A 19,525-nucleotide genomic window follows, 5' to 3' on the forward strand; every position below is an offset into this window, starting at 1 on the left:
GCTTAGCATTCCTTTATTTAGCACAAGGTAAGTATTTTGTTTCTTATAGTACAGAGCAAATGAGCCTCCTCATGAAACACAGAGTGTCACAGGTTGCTAATGCAGGTCTTTATTTTCTATATGGTGTTGGGATCACCTTTGCACCTCTCTGGGTAAAAAAGACAAAATCAAAATAAGAATTGAAGGTACTTTGAACTGAGCAAGGGTTTTTTTGTTGTTGTTTTTGTGTTCTTTTAAAAAAGAATTTACAGATAATTGAGGAATTTACATGATCTTATTAATACCCTTGTTATTTCTTTTTTATATTTACACTGTGAAAGCTTATATCTTTTTTTTTTGCATTTCAAAACTAATATGGAGCTATTTTCATTGGTGTTGGTCATCTTACGAAAGATAGATATGTAGCTTTTATGAAAAGGAATGTTTGCATATTTTATCCCCTCTTAAAAAATGCTTTCCCTAGCTGAAATGATGATAGAAAACAGGGGATTTGAACTATTTATTCAATGTAACCCCAGGGAGCATCAAGAAACCATATAAATTCTTTCGTTGTCTCGAAATGTCATTGCACTGACTGTTGCCTGTGATATATGGGCCAAAGCTTGAGGCCCAAAACTCATTTGTTAGTCAGAGACATTTCTTGTAGCTGGATTTGACTCATAGTTAACTTTGTTTTTACATAATTATCAGTGTCAATGATTTTTTTTTCTGGTTATAAAAATAATACCATCTCCCTATATAAATATTCCAAAAAAAAAAAAATCAGCAAGAAAATAAAGCTTCTCAAATTTTATCGCCCAGAGAAAATCACTGCTCAGGTCGGGGGCCACAGTGACCCTGGGAGACTCTGAAAGGCGAATGGTACCTGGCAGACTGCTGTGCCTGCCATTTCACTGAGCACAGGGCACTGTGCGCTGCTCCGAGGGACAGATGTGGGACCATTCCTGTTTTCATGACTGCATAACAAATGTCCCAGTGCTCACATCCAAGAGTCTTCAGTGCATGGGTGTAGTAAAAATGCCTGAGATCCGTGGAATCATTTTCACATGTCTTCCCAGCACCTGTGGTCCATTGAGAAGCACTGCTGTGACTCGCAGCTGATAGGACAGCACATCTGTCATTCTTCAAGGGTTCCAAGGCATACAAATGACTTGAAAATGTGATAGGGATGTCATACTCTACTGACGGGCATTTAACTTGTTTCTAAGTTTTGGCCCTTATAAACAGTTCTAAGATTAAGGACCTGGGGCATGCATGTCTATGCATTTGTCCAATTGCCGCCTTAGCAAAAATCCCTAGAGGTGAATCCAGTACAGTGGTCCCTTGTGTCTGCCAGGGATTTGTTCTGGACCCTGCTGACACCAAATTGGTGATATTCAACTCTATACAATGGCACAGTGTTTTCATACATCCTTTTGTGTACTTTAATCATCCCTAGGTAACTTTTTAATACCTAGTACAATGGTAACACTGTGCAAATAGATGTTACACTGTATAATTTAGGGAATAATCATCAAAAAATACCTGATCATGTGCAATAGAGACATAATTTTTCTTTCAAATAATTTCTTGGAGCATTTCCATTGCCTCTGGCTTGAATCTTCCCCAAGCTTCCAAACTCAGTGCATGGGGGTCCCAACTTAAATGTTCACATAACTGAGCTGCCAGGGGACCCTACAACTGGCCCAACCTGCAGGCGTCCTCTGGGCATTGTCTCTGGAGATGTCCTATGCAGCAGGAAGGACATGGCTCCAGGTCTTGGACTTTGGATTCTTTGTCTAGTCATGATCGCTTTGTAAAAGTATACTTGATGCAGGTTTGTTTGCAATGAATGAACACACTTGGATCTTTACAAAACCTCTTACATATAGATTTTTTCCGCTTTAAGTGATCTTGGTAGATGAGTTTGTTGTTTCCTCGAGCTAAAAGTGGAGGATTTGGAACTGAGGGAGTAGCTCATTGGTAGAACACTTGCCTGGCATGCACGAAGCCCTGGGTTCAATCCTCAACACTGCTGTAAAACATTTTTTGTTTGTTTTGTTTAAGATCAGGATTTAAGGAAACTCAGGAGAATATGTTTGTTCTCTAATTGGAAAGGAAGACTGGTATAAGCAATTTTTTGTATAAATCTAGATATAGTTCAGCCCTGAGCTGGGAACACAGAATGGTACTGAAGATACGATTTTGTTACCAACTTCCCAACTTGAAGTAAAACCGTTTATGCCTGGCTGCCGGCCACAGGCCACATGCTCGGTGCTAGCTGGCGTGGCCCACTGGGACTTTCCCCACTGTCACTCAGACCCAGCACATCACTGGTCCGTGTTGCCCCGTGGCTGGCCAGAACATGGAGGACTGAGCTGAAGCCAGAGTGGCATGCTGTAAATAGAAATGAAGATTAGACCTGAGTTCTCCAGGACAAAATCAACACCAAAAGATCAGTAGTTCTTTTTCTGAAACTGTGTCGTAAGTTTCCTTTCTTAACAGAGTTTGAAGGAACAAAATCTAAGTGCTCTTCCTTTCAATTGCATTGAGAAATATGGCTGGGGGAGGTGGTACATATTTATAATCCCAGCTATTCTGAAAGCTTTGCAGAAGGATTATGAGTTCAAGGCAATCCTGGGCAATTTAGGAATATCCTGTGTTGGATGTTTCAAATTTTACAAAGGAGCTGGAGTTGTAACTAAGTAGCAAAGTGCATTTTCACATGGGGGAAGCCCTGGGTTCAGTCCCCAGGACTGAAAGGTACTGTGAACGTAAGATCTGTATGCATCCATAGCAGAGACAGATTTCTAGAAAATACACACTGTGTGTGTGCTCTCTAAGGGGAGAATAAGCTGGCTCCCCCAACACAGCAGACAATCGTAAACTGCCTTCACTATTTAATCTTTCACTAGCTAGATGATTGAGATCAGTTTAGAACATAAATGTTTTATTTATAAACTAAAATGGAAAGTAAATTTGACGTAAAAATTACCTCCCTGTTTTTACTTTTAGTCAGGTCAGTAGTTTGGGGAAAATGACATTATTGACAATTTCATGCACTTTTGGTATTTTTTCAAAAGTATAAGTGAACTCTTCATGAATGGAGAATTTTTTTGAATGTTTTTAAATGTTGAAAATAATATTGACTTCTGACATAAAGAAAGATTTTAAAAAAGAGAAAACTAAATCTCTCATTACTCGGAGTAATTTTTAAAAGCATTTTCTTCAACTATTTCTAAGATGACAATATATAATCCATTAACTAGTGATTTCCTAGTGTTTATTTTTTTCTGTAAATCTGTATAACTTGTACCCTTTTTCTGCTTTTTTTGCTTTTTCTCCTTAAATAAAATTTAAAAAAATAAAAAAACATTTTCTTCCAGAATTTTATCTCTACATCCATCCTTTTTACGCCTTAAGCTTGTGCTGTACCACTTTGTGTCCTGCCTTTTTCTCCAAACCCTATAACATAAATAAATCTTTTCCCATGCTTTAGGAATTTAGATACCCAAGAAATTTTTCAATAAACCCAAATCACAATACATTTGTGATTTACACATTGAACTTATACATAAAAGCAATTTAAGTTTTTCAACAATGGGATTAAATGTAAAAGAATGGGATTTTTTTAAAGAAAAAACTTTTATTATTAATATCTCAAATGCAGAACAGATTAATTCTTTTTAAAAAGCCATTCTTCAAACTTTAGGCTTTCTTATTCAGTCAGAATCATCTGTGTTTCATCAGCTACACATCGCATGGTATTTACACCTACACATCACTTTATTTGCTTTGCCTGACAAAATGAAAAGTATTGGGAATTGTTCAGGGAAATATGCCAAAAGAATCTTTGGGGCTCTTGAGTTTTACATATTTTCCCAGTTACACTAATGAAAAGGAATTTTGTTTGAGAGCTTGACTCTGAGTGCAGCTGCAGGGCATTTGAATGTGCTCTCAGTCTCTATTAGGCCTTCACTGATTCCCATGCAGAAGGTTCTAGAATTTCTCTGAATTGCTTAGGCAGAGCAATTGAAAAAGAAGCCTAACCTGGTCTGTGACTAGACTGGATTTCATGTTAAAGAAAAAGTACGATCATTCATGTCACTTTATTTTTTTTTTTTTTCCACAGAGTGCCAAATACCTGATTTTTAAAAAAATGCTCTCCCCATTATTTTGGTGGAACATTATTAGTACAGCTGTCACTGAGTTTTCTAACATTTTTCCTCTCTACCTTACATAACTATTTAAATGTATATTTTTATTTATACTACTTGTAGAATAGAACAAAGGTATTTAGAAGGAACCTGGCAGGGCATTTGAGCTATTTATCTTGCTTAATGGTAATGAGAAACACAACCAAATGAACTATAGCATTTATTGTTAGATAACAAAAGGCTTTTTAAAGCCTTCCAAGTCATAAAGATGCCTGCAGTGGATGATATATATTCACACATTGTTTGATCATAGTTTTGGAGCTCATGGTTAGGCCATGGCTGATACCAGTAATACCAATCAACAAGAATCAAAATGTTACCAGTTGTCTCTGTTTAAGCAGTCTCTTTGACCTTTAAGTAATTAATAAAATTCTTTCAGATTGTGTTCAAATTGTCACGGAGCACTTTGATATCACGGAGCATTTTCACTATAGTTGACAGTAAATAATGTTTATCTAGGAAAAGGCATCATTTGGGGTTTGGGGTTTTTTTTGTGTTTTTGTTTGTTCATTAGTTTTGTCTGTTCTTGAATAGAGTACAGGAGTTCAAGAAGGGTGGGCATTGACCTTCACCCCAGCAAGCTTGTGGCCAGAAGACACCCCAGACATGGCAGAAACATTCTTATGGTGACTTCTTCTTAAGTCCTATAAAGATCACAAAATAAATGCAGTAGGGTGGGTGTCAGAAAGGGAGCCCATACATGTGCTTAGACTGTGAGGAAGTTAATAAACAAAAATCACAAATACCTTCCCATAGCTAAGCTTTCATAGGAGCAGAAAGGAATTAAAATTAATTGTGCTGCTTGCTTTTGAAGTCAACTTGATTTAGACTCGAGTTAAGGATACTGGGGAAAGATTTAAACCAAATTTTGATATCAAATGCAAGGATGAGGTGAAATAAATGCTTTTATTGAAGCTCTCCTTTTATAGTTCCCAATAAATACTTCCTCCTTTCCGATTTTCCTAAATTGTATTCATTGGCAGTGAGCTGAGCGGTCCTGTGTTTCTAATTAAGAATTGGATGGCTTGCTATAGTGCTGTGGAGGTCACCGCAGGGCGTGGCTGCTGAGCTAGCTTGTCCTTGGGAATGAAAATGTAATCGTGTATCTGACACCACTGTTCCTTTGCAAACAATACATTCTCACTGGGGTACTGAAACTATACTGTGTGTGATACCATATCTTCTTTCATGAGATTCTGATGCTTGTGGATTTTCAACTGCTTTTGTTTGTGCTTCATCTAAAAATGTAGAACATTGACTCAAGGCGCAAACATCTTTGCATAACTTTGCATCTTCTGTTGACCCTTGCTCTGTAAGGTGCTATGCAGTCAGTTGCAGAGGGGACTGATGATAAGCCACTGCTCTGTGACTGTGGAGTGAGAGTTTCATTTCACCAAGCACTGTGCAGGACGGTTCAGCACACACGCCTACTGCAGAGACACCAGCGACCTGGGCACTAGTACACCCTTCTTGGCCCCTCCTTGGTCCTCACCTGCTTCAGACCTCAGTGCCCTGTGACTCCCGTCATCTCTAAGCCATCCCAGTGCTTTCCTCATTGGCCTCTTCCTGAGCTGCCCTGCCACCCTCTGCCTCCTCTGTTGTTCTTTTCCTGTACACTGCTCCTTTCAGCTCCCTTTTGTTCTCTTCTGAATGCTTATGCCTGTAATCCTAGGCACTCAGGAGGCTGAGGCCGGAGGATCGAAAGTTCTAGGCCAGCCTGGGCAATTTAACAAGGCCTCATCTCAAAATAAAAGGGGACAGGAATGTAACTTAGTGTGGAGGCCCCTGATTTCTATTGCCAGTACTGCATGTACAAGAAAAATGAAAGAAAGAAAGATAGAAAGAAAGAGAAAATCCACTTAACTATTCTGACCTTACCTCTTTCCTGTGTTCACTCTCTAGAGGATCTTACACATTCCGTGCCTCAAATTGCTAATTGTAGTTACCATTCCAACTGCATAAATAACTTAGTGAAATCAGGAAGTTGGATGACTTGCCTCTGTTTCGTGCCCAGCTCTACCGCATACTAGTTGGGACAAGTTACTCAAATTCTTTGTGTCTCTATTTCCTCATTTATCAAATGAAGATACAGATAATTAGCCCAAATAAATACAAAGCACTGTGCCCTGCCTTTTCACTACCCCAAGCCCACTCTCAGTTTTAGCTGGGTAACATTTATTCATTTGTGAGGTCTCTGTTTAGATGTTACTTCCTGTGAGAAACCTTCCCTGGTGTTCAAAATTTAGTTAGATCTTACTTTGATGTGCTCTATGAACAACCTAATTGCCTTACATCTGTATCTTGGTGTTTCTCTCCTTGCTGAGTTACCTGTATCTCCCATTAGCCAGAAGCCCTGGGAGGACAGAGATGAAATCTGATTTCTTCATCATTGTGACCCAGGGTCTAACTCCCAGGGTCTGACTCCTGGAAGTACTCAAACATTTGCTGCATGAATAATTGATTGTGTATGGGGGAGGGGTCTGAGAGAGTTGGGGATGAGGAAGATAGAAGGGTGTTATTACTTCCTGTTTGTGTTTATATCACTAGGTTTTATAGGTCAGAAAAATCCTATTATCAGATCTAGTGGGGTTGAATATCCTAGACATCCTGACTCATTTGATGTAACTCAGAAAATCAATTATAAGCCCACATGACAGTACTTTCAAATTTTTAGTGATTTTTATAAAATGCTAAATAATAGTTTTATGAGTCTTTACTTGAGAGTATAATAAGTTCCTTTCCTGTCACTTAATACCCCGATGATGCTGTGAACATGAATATCTTTGTAGGGTGCCATCAAAATAAGCTTTCCAGAGCAAGGGATTCCCCTTAGTGTGATGTTTGAAGGGCTGTCATATGAAAAGGGTGCAAGCTTAGTGTGCAGGACTCCACAAGCAAGGAAGCGACAGGAGCATAACTGTCTCTCTTTGAGAACAAAGAAGCTTCTAGCTGTGAATGTTGGGTCACCCTGGAGGTTATAGGTTTCTGTCATTGTCTGTGTGCAGTATGATGGGGCCAAGTTCTAGGCCCAGACGCCAGGAAAGATGGATGAGTAGGGCCTTCAGGTCCTTACTGATCCTGAGAATCTGACCCTGTGTCACTCAGGGACCCTTAAGCTAGGTTCTGTGCCCCTAATCTCTCTCGAAGGAAGAATGCCAAGTGGCCCACCAGATGAAAACACTAGCTTAGTTATTGAAGCCACTTTTATGCATGTTTTATGTCATTTCTTGAAATAGATAATGTTACCAGCACCAGTGCTCAGTCCTTTTCCTTTTTGATCTCTTGGTTTTATCTCTTTTTTGTGGGTCTCTGTCTTGAGTTTAGCTTAAACATGGCTTGAGAGATAAGGATAGATTGTAGTGGTCCAAGAAACTGCATTATTGAGTGGATTTGGAAATGGCTTATTCTCTGCCAAATCTCTATCCTTATTAGATTCTGGTATCCTAGGCTGGTTTTGCATAGGTTGTCTTGGAAATATGATTAAATTTATTTCTCCCCTCTCCCACAAATCAGGATCACACCCACCCCACTTGGAGAAGGAAAGAGCACAGTCACCATCGGGCTGGTGCAAGCTCTGACTGCCCACCTGCACGTCAACTCCTTCGCCTGCCTAAGGCAGCCTTCCCAGGGGCCGACTTTTGGAGTAAAAGGTACTTTGTTTAGCCATCAATACATTTTTCAAAGCAAAATTGGCAGAGAGCAGCAGGGAGTTCTGAGAATACCATCTACAGTTAAAACTTTTCAGAAGAACTGGTGCACTTCATCTCTGCACACACACACACCACACATTACATACTCAGTATGTGGTGGTCACCCCAAGTTGATCCTCCAGGCACAAAGATAGCAGAGAAGCTGCAGGGTGGGGGGTCTTCAGTGCAGACCCATTCTGTGGACTCAGTTGCTCAGGCCTCCTGCCTGAGGCAGAGTCTTATATCTCTTTCGTGCCTCCCCTGCCAAGCATTTTGAAACAGTGTCGCTCATGTGGGTGTTTTATCTTCCTGGCCGATGGGAAAGATCTGTCCCTCTGAGAGGACCTGGAGGTCGGCCCCCAGCACTCACCCGTGGGAGTCTCTGTGTGGGGCCTAGGGTGCTCTGGAGACAACCCGGCTGTGTGCAGAGTGGGATGAGATTTCTCCTTGGCCGCGGCTGGGCTGATGTCTGGCAGATTCCCATTCATTACTCCTCCTTCATTTATTTATCATGAAATCACCCCTGAGCTCACTGACACTGGCACTTATTACTGTGTGTTCTTTGCAGTTTGTATTTTTTAACCGTATTATATTTACATTATTGTTATAAATATTAATGACTTCTAACTCATTAAGTACTGATAACACACAAAAGATTATGCATTATCTAGTGGAATGAGCATTAGACTTGGAGTGAGAAGGCTGAGATGCTCCTACTGCTGTGTGACCTGTAGCCAGCCATAGCCTCTCTGAGCCACATCTATGAAAGAGATAAAGCCTAAACTACCAGGCTCAACTGAGATAGCATAGAAAGAATATGGTGAACTACAAAATAATGTGGATGAGATGGGTCTTTTTCACATAATAACTAAAATTTTGAGAGAGAAGCAGCACAATAAATCTTCCCTAGTGTTAGCTAAAATAAATCGGTAAAGTTCTTAATTTATGGTTCAGAGGTTTTTGTAGGTTTTTTTTTTAAACAAAGGATTTTGATACTTCGATGTATGTATGATCTAATAAAACATAGCCACATGGATCCACTGATAAATTTATAAAATGTTCTTATGCCCTGAAGTCTGTTTTACAGTAATGATATTTGCTATATTGTTTTTGCCTTTTTTTTTTTAAGTAACGGAATGGAAATCCTTAAATTGCACAGGAGGATGTAGCGTGAGCTTTGGTTTGTTTTCTGTTCTACTTTGACGAGCTAGCTAATGTTTCTTGCTCCATTTATTTTACTTCCCTTTTGGGTTTGGGAAGCTGTGTCCTAGAGTTCTGCATGTCCTGTGTATCTGTACTTGATGACTCATTTCAAATGCCACTTGCTCTGTTGTTTAGGAGGAGCTGCAGGTGGCGGATATGCCCAGGTCATCCCCATGGAAGAGGTAAGGCCACAAGGGACACGTGCTTCGCTGTGCCTCCCTCCCAGCATCTTTGTCCCTGCCCCAGAAAGACAGCCCCAAATCTCGTGGCCCCAGTGAGTCAAAAAACCAAAGCATCTGCACAACTCTGCAATGGCAAAACTTGGTGACTTTTGGGAACTGTGTATAGATTTTGTATGTACTATTTGGTGTGAATATTCGTATATTTTACTGAGCACTCATAAATTTTTCTATGAATGCTATAAGTGAATCTTATATATGTACTGATGCAGCCACTGGTCAGTGTTCTATAAGTAAGTTATATATACTCATATTACCTTTCTGAATTATAAAAAAATTCTGTATCTTAAAACCCTTGTGGATTTGAGGGCTCCATGAGAAGCAAGAGAATGTTGATGGCCTCTTAGTCAATCATCTGCTGTGCTCCCAAATTTAGGGAGTCTTAGATACTTCGTATCTATAAGTAAGACTCCAAATGAGGGCTGGCAGTGTAGCTTAGCAGTGTAGAGAACCTCCTTAGCATGCCTAAGACCCTGAGTTCAGTTGCTAGCACTGCAAGGACAAAACAAGACTGAAATAAAACGGTTCCAGAAAGTGGACAAAAAGAGCCAGTAGTATCAATTCTCAATTCTCTAAGAATTTTTTGTTTTCATCCTACACAGGCTCTCCCTTGTCCTGGTATCTAACCATTGACCAGTTCTCACCTATTCTGCTCTCTGTGTCAGCAGTGTGGTCAGGTCTAATCCTTTGTCTGAGATCCATCGATCTCCATGGCACCGGAAGCCCAGTGGGCCCCTGCTTCTGCTTCATTTCTGCATGTTTCCCTCTGTACCGAGTTCCTTACAGACTCCTGTGCTGCTTTTTCTCTTATTGTTACTCTATTCTAGTTAGTTCGTTGGTTAATTGAAGAATGCAGGGGATTGAACCTAGGGCCTTGTGAATGCTGAGCACACGTTCCCCAGCCACTTATCTTCTCAATTCCATGAGTTTCCTACATCTAGAACGTCTTTCCCATCCCTTTCTGCCCTCACTACCTAGTTTACCTTTTGTTCTCAAGGTTCTGTTTCATCCCATAAATTCTCCCTCATATTGTAGATTTCTGGCCATCAGATTCAATCTCTTATGGTATTTTAGAGACCTCTGTTAAACTTCCAGGTCCCAGCACTAAGCAGGTTGCAGACACAGAGTGACTGCTCAGTAAGAAAGATCTGTTGACATTGTTGAAGGAGTTGGAGAAGTGGTCACTCCTGGAGGCCTGAGGGTCAGGGTGCTAAATGAGAAACTTGAGATAAACCTTTAGGGGTGAGAAAAAGTGGTCCACAGGCCTGCTGAGAACAGCATAATCCTCACATCTGTAGGGAGATGATGAATCCCATTTACAAGCCAGAAGGGTACAGAACCCAAGGCCAGACAGGGGACAGAGTACAAGGGGCATGCCCAGGGAGCTGCTCTCAATGTAGCCAGCAAATAAGGAATGCACAGTGTGGTGTCCCTCTAGTTTAGGACATCTGCTGCATGACTTGGAGTACACAGGCTGAGAGATTGTCCCGCGAAGCTGGACACCTCACGGTCTCTTTCTTCTCTCTGTCCCCAACTCTGAGCTCAGTGCCCAAAACTGAGTGGGTGTTTGTTGACTGAGTGTCATGCATAGACATGTGTACTGGAAGAAACTTCAAAAGTAGTCATGGGGGAACTGTTAGAATAAATTCCAGATGGACTGACGAATTGGAAGTAAAAATACAAAGACTTGAAAGATAAGGACCCGGCCTTGTGAAGAATGAGAGAAGCTGTTCAAGGCAGTGGGACCTCTGATGGGCAAGCCCTGAGCCCAGGGAGGGCAGCCTGCCCAGAGGACTGGAGAGCACCAGTGTGGCCAGGGCCCAGCGGTCAGGATGAGTAGAGAGAGATGAGCTGGATTTCAAGGGCCATAGTTATCCTTTGCAGGGATCATGACCAAGACAGGGACAGTGCAGATTAGATTTTCAAAACAAATCACTCTGGTCTCTGTGTGAAAAGTAGACAGATGGAGGCCTAATACAGATATTAGGCATCTGGGGAAGAGGCTGTTGGGGAAGGGAGAGGTGTAGGGTTGAACCGTGGGGGGGGGGCATGGAGTGAAGCATTGAGATCCCAATGGAAGAGTCCCTCGGGACTCCGGGAGACCTGTGAGATGCCCAAGAGAATATAAAGTACTAGGTAACTGGAAATAAAGACTCGAATTCCAGTTGTAAAATGGTCAAAGGGTTCAAAATCAGAGAAGACATAGTGGCTACCCAAAAATGCTTGTCTTACTAATCACCAAAGAGATCTACGTTAAAACCACAGTCAGTTACCATTTTACTTGTCAAATTGACAGATTGGGATTTTTATAAATAGTAATAATACCAAATTTTGGCAGAGGTAGACTAAAATACCGTTATCAGGTACTGAAGAATTTTGGAAATACATGTCAGTTGTCTTAAAATCATTGATGTTCTCTGGCCCATATGAGTTTATTTTTAGTTTTATCCCAAGGAAGAATTGGAGGTGCATGTATAGATTTAACTTTAAAATAGTATATTTATACAGTAGCTTTAATAAATTAGGAAGACCTTTAATAAGAGGATATGAAATCAGCAGCAGTTTGAAAATTATTGCATAAAATGCTTGTCATGTTAACATGCAGTGTAAAAGATAGTCTGTTGTAGTGCTATAGTGAATAGACTCTGCTAATGTTGAAAATTAAAAATCTTTTTTTGAGATAAAGTCTCACTGTGCAGCCCAGGTTGGCCTCAGACTTTCAGTTATAATCATGCTTCGGCCTCCGAAGTGCTAGGCTTACAGACGTGCATCACCTCACCTGGCTAAACTTTATTTTTTTTCTGTAATAGGGCTGGAACCCACGGCCTTGGGCATGCTAGACAAGTGCCCTACCATTAAGCTAAAAACCTATTTTATAAGATTTTATGTACATCCATATGCAATTTTTCATTGCTTCTCAGCCTTTTGGCTAAGATCAAGTGTAACTTATGCAATTTTTTATATTTTACCTACTGAATATATTTTTATCTGTTACAAAATTATTTTGGGAAATTAAGTGCATGCATATAATGTATCTTGATCATTTCTAGTCCTATAACTCTTTTCTCCTTCTCTTGCTCCTCCAATCCCACTTCCTATCTCCAAAATTTTAGCTTCTAGTTTGCTGTTATCCATATTTTATTTTATTAGGTTTCTCATATAAGAGAAACAAGGATATTTAACTTTTTGAGTCTGTGTTGTTTTATGTAACACAATGATCTTCGCTTCTATCCATTTCCTGCAGATGACACAATTCTATTCTTTTTTTTTTTTCTTTTTTTTGGTACTGGGAATCAAACTCAGGACCTCGCACTTGCCAGGCAGGTGCATATGCCGCTGAGCTAAATCCCTAGATACAATAATTCCATTCTTTATCTAAATTATATTCCATTGTGAATATCATATTTTAATTATCTATTCATCCATTAATGGGCATCTACACTGATTCCACTGCTTAGCTATTGTAGTTTTCACTGCTGTAAACATAGGAATGCATATACAGTATTAATTATAGTGTAATATCTTTAGTATTTTTTTGCAAATATACTCTGAAGTGATATAGCTGGATCAAATTGTAGTTCTAGTTCTAGTTTTTTGAGGTCTCCATACTGATCATCAGTTGGCTATACTGGTTTACACTCTCACTAACAGTGTAGAACAATTCGTTTTTCCCTACATCTTTGTCAGTGTTTATTGTTATTTTGTATTCTTGATGACAGCCATTCTGAATGGGGTGAGATGGAGTATCAGAGTGATTTTGATTTGTATTTCCCTAATGATTAAAGGTCTGAAATTTTTTTACATGTGCTTATTGACTATTTATACTTCTTTGTGATAAGTATCTATCCAGTTCATTTACCCACTTTAGATTGGGTTGTTTGGGAGGGTTATTTTATTTATTTACTTTCTTTAAATATTCTAGATATAAATATCCCTATCAGAAGAGCAGTGAGCAAAGGTTTTCTCCTGTTCAGAGGTTTTTCTCTTCATTTGTTTCTTTTGCTGTGCAGAAGCTTTTAAATTTGATATAGTCTGTAATTGTCATCGTAGGTCTTTTACCTCCTTGATTCCTATTTATTTTGTAAGGTATTTTGAATAAAATTGTGTTCCTGATTTCTTTTTTAGTGGGCTCATTATTGGTGCCCAGAACTGGTGTTGATTTTTATAACCTGCCACTTGGCTAAATTTGTTTCTAAGAGTCTTTTGGAGGAGTTTTTGGATATAGAATCATATTATCCACAAATAGTGATGATTTATTTGTTTTCCTATTTGTACCTCTTATTTTTTTCTCCTGTGTGATTGCACTGGCTAAAATTTCAAGTACTATACTGAGCAGGAGTGATGAGAATGGACACCGTAGTCTCATTCTTGATTTCAGAGGAAGTGCTTTCAGTTTTTATTCTTTCATAAGATGTTAGTGGTGAGTTTTTCACATGCGGCTTTTTCAGCTCAAGAAAAGATTCTTAGATACCTATTTACTTCAGGGTTTTCATCACAAAAGAGATGTTGGATTTCATTAAAGGCCTCTTCATCTCATGAGTTATATCCTTGATTCTGTTTGTGTGATATGTTACAGTTATTTATGTTTGTGTATTGAACCATCCTTGTGTCCCTGGGATGAAACCAACTTGGTTAGAGTGTATGATTTTTTTTAATGTGTTGTTAAATTCTGTTTGCAAAAAGCATTTTTTCAAATCTCTATACATTAGGAATATTGGTTTGTAGTTTCCATTGTTGTTTTCACTGTTACTTTGTTTTGGTATCAAGTAATGCTTGCTTTATAGAGTGAACTTGGAAGCATTCTTTTTTTTTCTAATAGGGATGACTCTGAGAAGCCTTGGTATTCTTGTTTAAAACCTGGTAAAACTCAGAATCCACCGAGCCTTGTAGTTTTCTTATTTGGTAGTTTTTATCTTTTTGGCTTAATTTTGGGAGCTCATATGTCTTGGAATTTATCCATTTCTTCTAGATTCTCTGATTTATTACAAGTTTTCAAAATAGGGATGTCAATGATGGGTTTCTGTAACTTTATCTCATCTTTTTTATCTCCAGTTTTATTAATTTAGACCTTTTCTCTTTATTTTGATTAGTTTGGCTAAGGTTTTATCCATCTTGCTTGTCTTTGCAAAGGAAGGAATAGAAGACCAAAAAAAACAAGAAAAGAAGGAAAAAATGGAAACAAACCTTTTGTAAATAAGGAGAGGAAAAGGGGCTAAAGAGAGGGTAGGAGAATGGGGGGGATCAAGTTATATCATGCGTGGGTACAAATTCCCTATGATGAATGTGATCATTATGTATACCTAAAATGTATTATATAAACTTAATTAATTTAGAAAAACAAAGAGCCAACTCTTTAATTTTGTAGATCTTTGTATTATTCTTTATTCTCTGTTTCATTAACTTCACCTCTGATCTTTATTATTTCTTTCCATCTACTAGATTTGAGTTTATTTGTTCTTGTTTTTAGAGGGCCTTATCTTGATTACTTTTCTGTCATTGCTGAGACAAAATATCCAACACCTAAAATTAAAAAAGGGAAGGTTTATTTAGCTCAGTTTCGGGAGGTTTCAGACCATACTCAGATGACTCCAAGGCAGCCGGGCCTGAGGGGCAGCTGTCACAGCGGTGGGTGACAGCAGAAGCAACAAGACCAGAAGAGGAGGGGAGGAGAGAGCAAGCCTCTTTCTTTCCTTGTACTGGATGCAGGCTATGTGTCCTAGGGCAGGTGCAGCGCTCACACCTCAACCCAGCATTGGACAGTAATCACTAGAAGCCCACCCCATGACCACATGAGACTTTGGGGGACATCTAGACACAAACTGTAACAGCCCTTGAGATTCATCATTAGGTTATATATTTGGGATCACTATTTTGCTACTGTAGTCACTATAGCTATAAGCCTGTCTCTTAGAACTGCTTTCATTATGCCCCACATTCTGATATGTTGTGATTCCAGTATCATCTGAGTCGAGGAATATTTTAATTTCTCCCATGATTTCTTGAGTGACTCATTGATCAGTCAAATATTATTTAGTCTCCATTCATTTGTGTAGTTTCTGTGATTTTTTTGAACCAGGAATCGAATTCAGGACCTTGCGCTTGCCAGGCAGGTGCTTATACTGCTATATTTCCAGCCCCAGTTTCTTTTTTGTGATCTGAGAGGATATATAGACTATTGGCCTAAGAAGCTGGGGGTGACTTCTCTGTAATCCCAGCACTTGGGAGGCTGAGGCAGGAGGATCTTTGGAAGTTTGAGACCAGCCTGGGCTACAAAGTGAGGTTAAGACTTGCCTGAACTGTATAATGAGACCTTGTCTCAAAAAGACAAAAACAAAAAAACAAGCAAACAAAAAAAATGATTATTGGCCTAAAATATGATCAATTTTGGAGAAAGTTCTGTAGGCTACTGATGAGAATATATATTCTGTCATAGTTGAAAGGAATACTTTGTATTTGTCTGGATACATAACGTAGTTAAACACATTCCCAATGGGACTTGTAATTCGTATGTCCAGTTGCCAGGCAGCTCTTACTTGAATTCAGTCATACCCACTGGCTTGAACCCCTTTGCTACAGCATGACTGTCCCATCAGGTGGCTTGTACTGCTTCTCAAGAATTTTTAGGAAAGGCATTGATTTGGCAAACTAAGTGTCATCATATTACAGTTCATTAAGGAAAACATTAAAATGGCATAAGAAATTGTAATATAGCAAATTTGTGGGATAGCAGTTGTAAATGAATATTACATACACCAGCAATGGGATACTTACAAGATTTCCATGCCAAAATTTGGAAAATTAATTATTGATCAACCATTTATAAATATATCTTTGCATTTAATGAAATAAACTTACTGATTATTATAATACTTTTAATTGTTACAAATAGAATTAATATTTCTATTTGGGCAATAATTATTAAGATTCAAGCAACTAAATTTAAGTCATTTATAGGCTTTTTATTAATTTTATTAGTAAAAAGACTGATAAAAATGATTACGTCTGTTTGTACCACCAGGGGTACAAGCCACCCAATAGAACAGTCATGCGTAAACCACTGGTGGGAACGTGTTAACTCTGATACTTCCTTGATGATATTTACGTAGTTGATCTATGTGTTTGTGACAGTGGGCTTTGGAAGTCCTCTCCGTGATTATTTTAGGGTCTACCTGTCTTGTGTTAAGTAGTGTTTCTTTATAAAATTAAATGTACTAATGTTCAGTGCATGAATATTTAAAGTCATCTGATTGTCGTGAATTTTTCACTTTACCAAAATGTAGTAGGCTACTTTGTTAAATATAATATGACTATTCCTGCTTGTTTTAGGGTCCAGCTTCTTAGAATGTATTTTCCACTATTTCATAATGAGTCTGTGTGTGTCTTTGCAGATGAGGTGCAGGCAACATATGATCCAGTCTAGTCTTGTTTTTGTTTCAGTCTAGCAGTACTTTTTTTTTCTTTTTGCAGTACTAACTTTGAAACTGGGGCCTTCGTACTGAGCTACACACCCCTAGCCCTTTAAAAAAAAATTTTTTTTTTTTGAGGCAAGGTCTTTCTAAGTCACTAAGTTGTTTTAGACTGGTCTTGAGCCTACAATCTTCCTAATCAGCCTCTCAGAGTGCTGGAATTACAGGTGTATACCAGCATACTAGGCTAAGTAGAAATTAAGACTATTTATATTAAATGTTATTAAACATTTATACTCTTCCCATTTTGTTTTTCTAATATTTCTGCTTTCTCACGTATCTATTCTTCCAGTGAAATTTATTCTATCTCTTGATCTTGTGGATGCTGTCTTCTTCACCTGTGTGTAGGATTTCATAAATATTGTTGCAGTGCTGGTTTAGTGGTCATGACTTTTTAAAATTGTATGCTTACTGAGCTGATGATGATGGCATAAGCAACTGCCTGGCAAGCTCAAGATCCTGAGTTCAATTCACAGTACCAAAAACAACAACAAAAAAATTGTATACCTACCCTGGAAGGTCTTTCTTTCTCTTTCAATTTTGAAAGATAACCTTGCATATGTTATAATCTGGGTTGGTGATTTTTTTGAGACAGGATCTCACTATGCAGTTCAGGCTGGCCTTGAGCTCACTTTGTAGCCCAGGCTGGCCTCAAACTCACAATGATCATCCCACTTCAGCCCCCCGAGTGCTGGGATTACAGACGTTGAGCCACCATGCCCGGCTGGTGATTATTTTTTGATGTGGCTTAAAATACATTGTTTCAAGCCTGGAGGGCCTTTAAGGTTTCTAATTTTTGTTGTTGCTATTTTTTGGAGACAGAGTCTCACTATGTAGCCCAGGCTGGCCTCGAATTCAAACTGAGCCTCTTGCCTCAGCCTCCCAAGTGCTAGGATCCAGGCCTGCGCCACCACACCCAGCAAGGTTTCTGTTGAGAAATCTGCTGATACTATGATTGATTTTCCCTTGGTGATTTAGCATTTCTCTTTAAATGCTTTCAATATTCTTTCTTGTTCTGAATGTTTGGCACTCGACTATGTGTTCTTCCTTTGATCATCTCTATGTAGGGTTCTAAATGCCTCTGTTACTAGGAATATCCTCTCCTTTTCCAGATTTGGGGATTTTCTGTAGTAATTTCAGTGACTACATTTGTATACAATTATCCTATATTTTCTTGCCTTCTCTTAGGTCAGTGAATCTTAAACTTTTTTACTTAGAGTTATCTACAAGCTCTTCAATAATCTATATGCTTTTTTTTTCTTTTTTACTGTTTGGATGTTTTGTATGTCTACCTTGTCTTCAAGTTTTGAAATTCTCCTTATTCATCTTGCCTGTTGCTGAAAGCTTGAGTTTTTGTTATTAAGGTTTCTATTTCCAGGAATTGTTTGAATGTTTTCAGACCCTTTGTCACTGAAGGCATCCTTCCTATACGCATTGTGTGTCTTCCTTAATTCATTCAGCCACTTATTTATCTCTTGTTTGATTCATTGATCTTTTTATTGGTGTTTTTAAATTGTTTGTTGGAATTCCATTCGGTTCAGTTTCTATGGGATCAGCTTTTTTTTGTGAGTCATGAATTTCTGGAACCACCTTGTTCTTTTGTTTTCTCAAATGGTGATTGTGTTTTTGCACTGAAGTTTCCAGTGTAAAATAAAATTTTAAGAAGGAAATACAAATGTTTAATTTTCCATGATATTAGAAAAATACAACTTAAAGCAGAATACCACATTCTTTCTATTAATTCTTTTTTTGTCTGCATTTTACTTTGTTTCAGAAGTAATGGATTTTTCAAATTTTATTTTGTATTATTTTTATTATTGGTCTTTTTGAGAAAAGGTCTTGTTATGCAATTCAGGCTGACCTTGAGCTCACTTTGTAGCCCAAGCTGGTCTGCAATTTGCAACAATCCTCCTGCCTCAGCCTCCTGAGTGCTGAGATTGCAGGGGTGCGCCACCACACCCAGCTAAAGTAATGGATCTTTACTAGTGTTTTTCAGATGACACTTCAGCTTTTCAAAAAAACAGTTTTGTGACATTACCAAGCTCTAATTCCTGGAATGTTGCTTATTAGAAATTAAATTTTTAAAGAAAAAGCTATTTGCATATGTTCTTTATAATTGTAGTATTTTTCACAAAAATCAAAATTTAAAAGCACCCTAAATATCCAGGTATAGGGAGCCAAAACTTTTGGTACATCTGCTCAATTATGTAGCCCCTATAAACTGCAACTATGCACACATATTTTTAAAGAACACAGATGAAATGTCCCTTAGCTAAAATACCTGGGACCAGAAGTATTTCAGATACCAGATTTTTTGAATATTGACATAGTCACATATTTATGATATATCTTTGAGATGAGCCCCACATCTAAGCATAATATTCATTCATGTTTTATACATACCTTATACACATAGCCAGCATATACTTTTATACAATATTTCTAATAATTTTGTGCATGGAACAGTTTCATGGCATGGAGTTTTCTACTTACATCATCATGATGTCTGTGCTCAGAACATCTGAGACTTTGAAGCACTTTAGATTTTGGATTTTTGAATTAGGAATGCTCAGCCTGCAGTAATTTTTCAACAAAGAGATTTATAATTAGAAGCATACTGACTATACAAATAAAGATCACATGTGGGTATAAGCATAGAAGGAAAATAGCAGAATTAGTAGTTATGGAAATGATATTACTTTTTAGTGTTTCTTTAATATATATTGATGGGT

General features: G+C 38.4%; 1 protein-coding gene across 3 annotated transcripts in view; it reads left to right on the forward strand.

The window, feature by feature from the left end:
- The window catches only part of Mthfd1l (methylenetetrahydrofolate dehydrogenase (NADP+ dependent) 1 like), a 180,997-nt gene that overhangs the window by 44,718 nt on the left and 116,754 nt on the right, over positions 1 to 19,525 (forward strand). For all 3 annotated transcript variants that reach the window (XM_063232907.1, XM_023564547.2, XM_023564546.2), the window contains exons 12-13: positions 7,710 to 7,846; positions 9,224 to 9,270. In XM_063232907.1, coding sequence (XP_063088977.1) covers positions 7,710 to 7,846; positions 9,224 to 9,270 — 184 coding nt within the window. The remainder of the gene's footprint in view (positions 1 to 7,709; positions 7,847 to 9,223; positions 9,271 to 19,525) is intronic.

This window comes from Cavia porcellus, unplaced genomic scaffold, assembly GCF_034190915.1.
Source record: "Cavia porcellus strain 051 isolate PalLab524CR breed Dunkin Hartley unplaced genomic scaffold, mCavPor4.1 scaffold_22, whole genome shotgun sequence".
NCBI classification, from domain to species: Eukaryota; Metazoa; Chordata; class Mammalia; order Rodentia; family Caviidae; genus Cavia; species Cavia porcellus.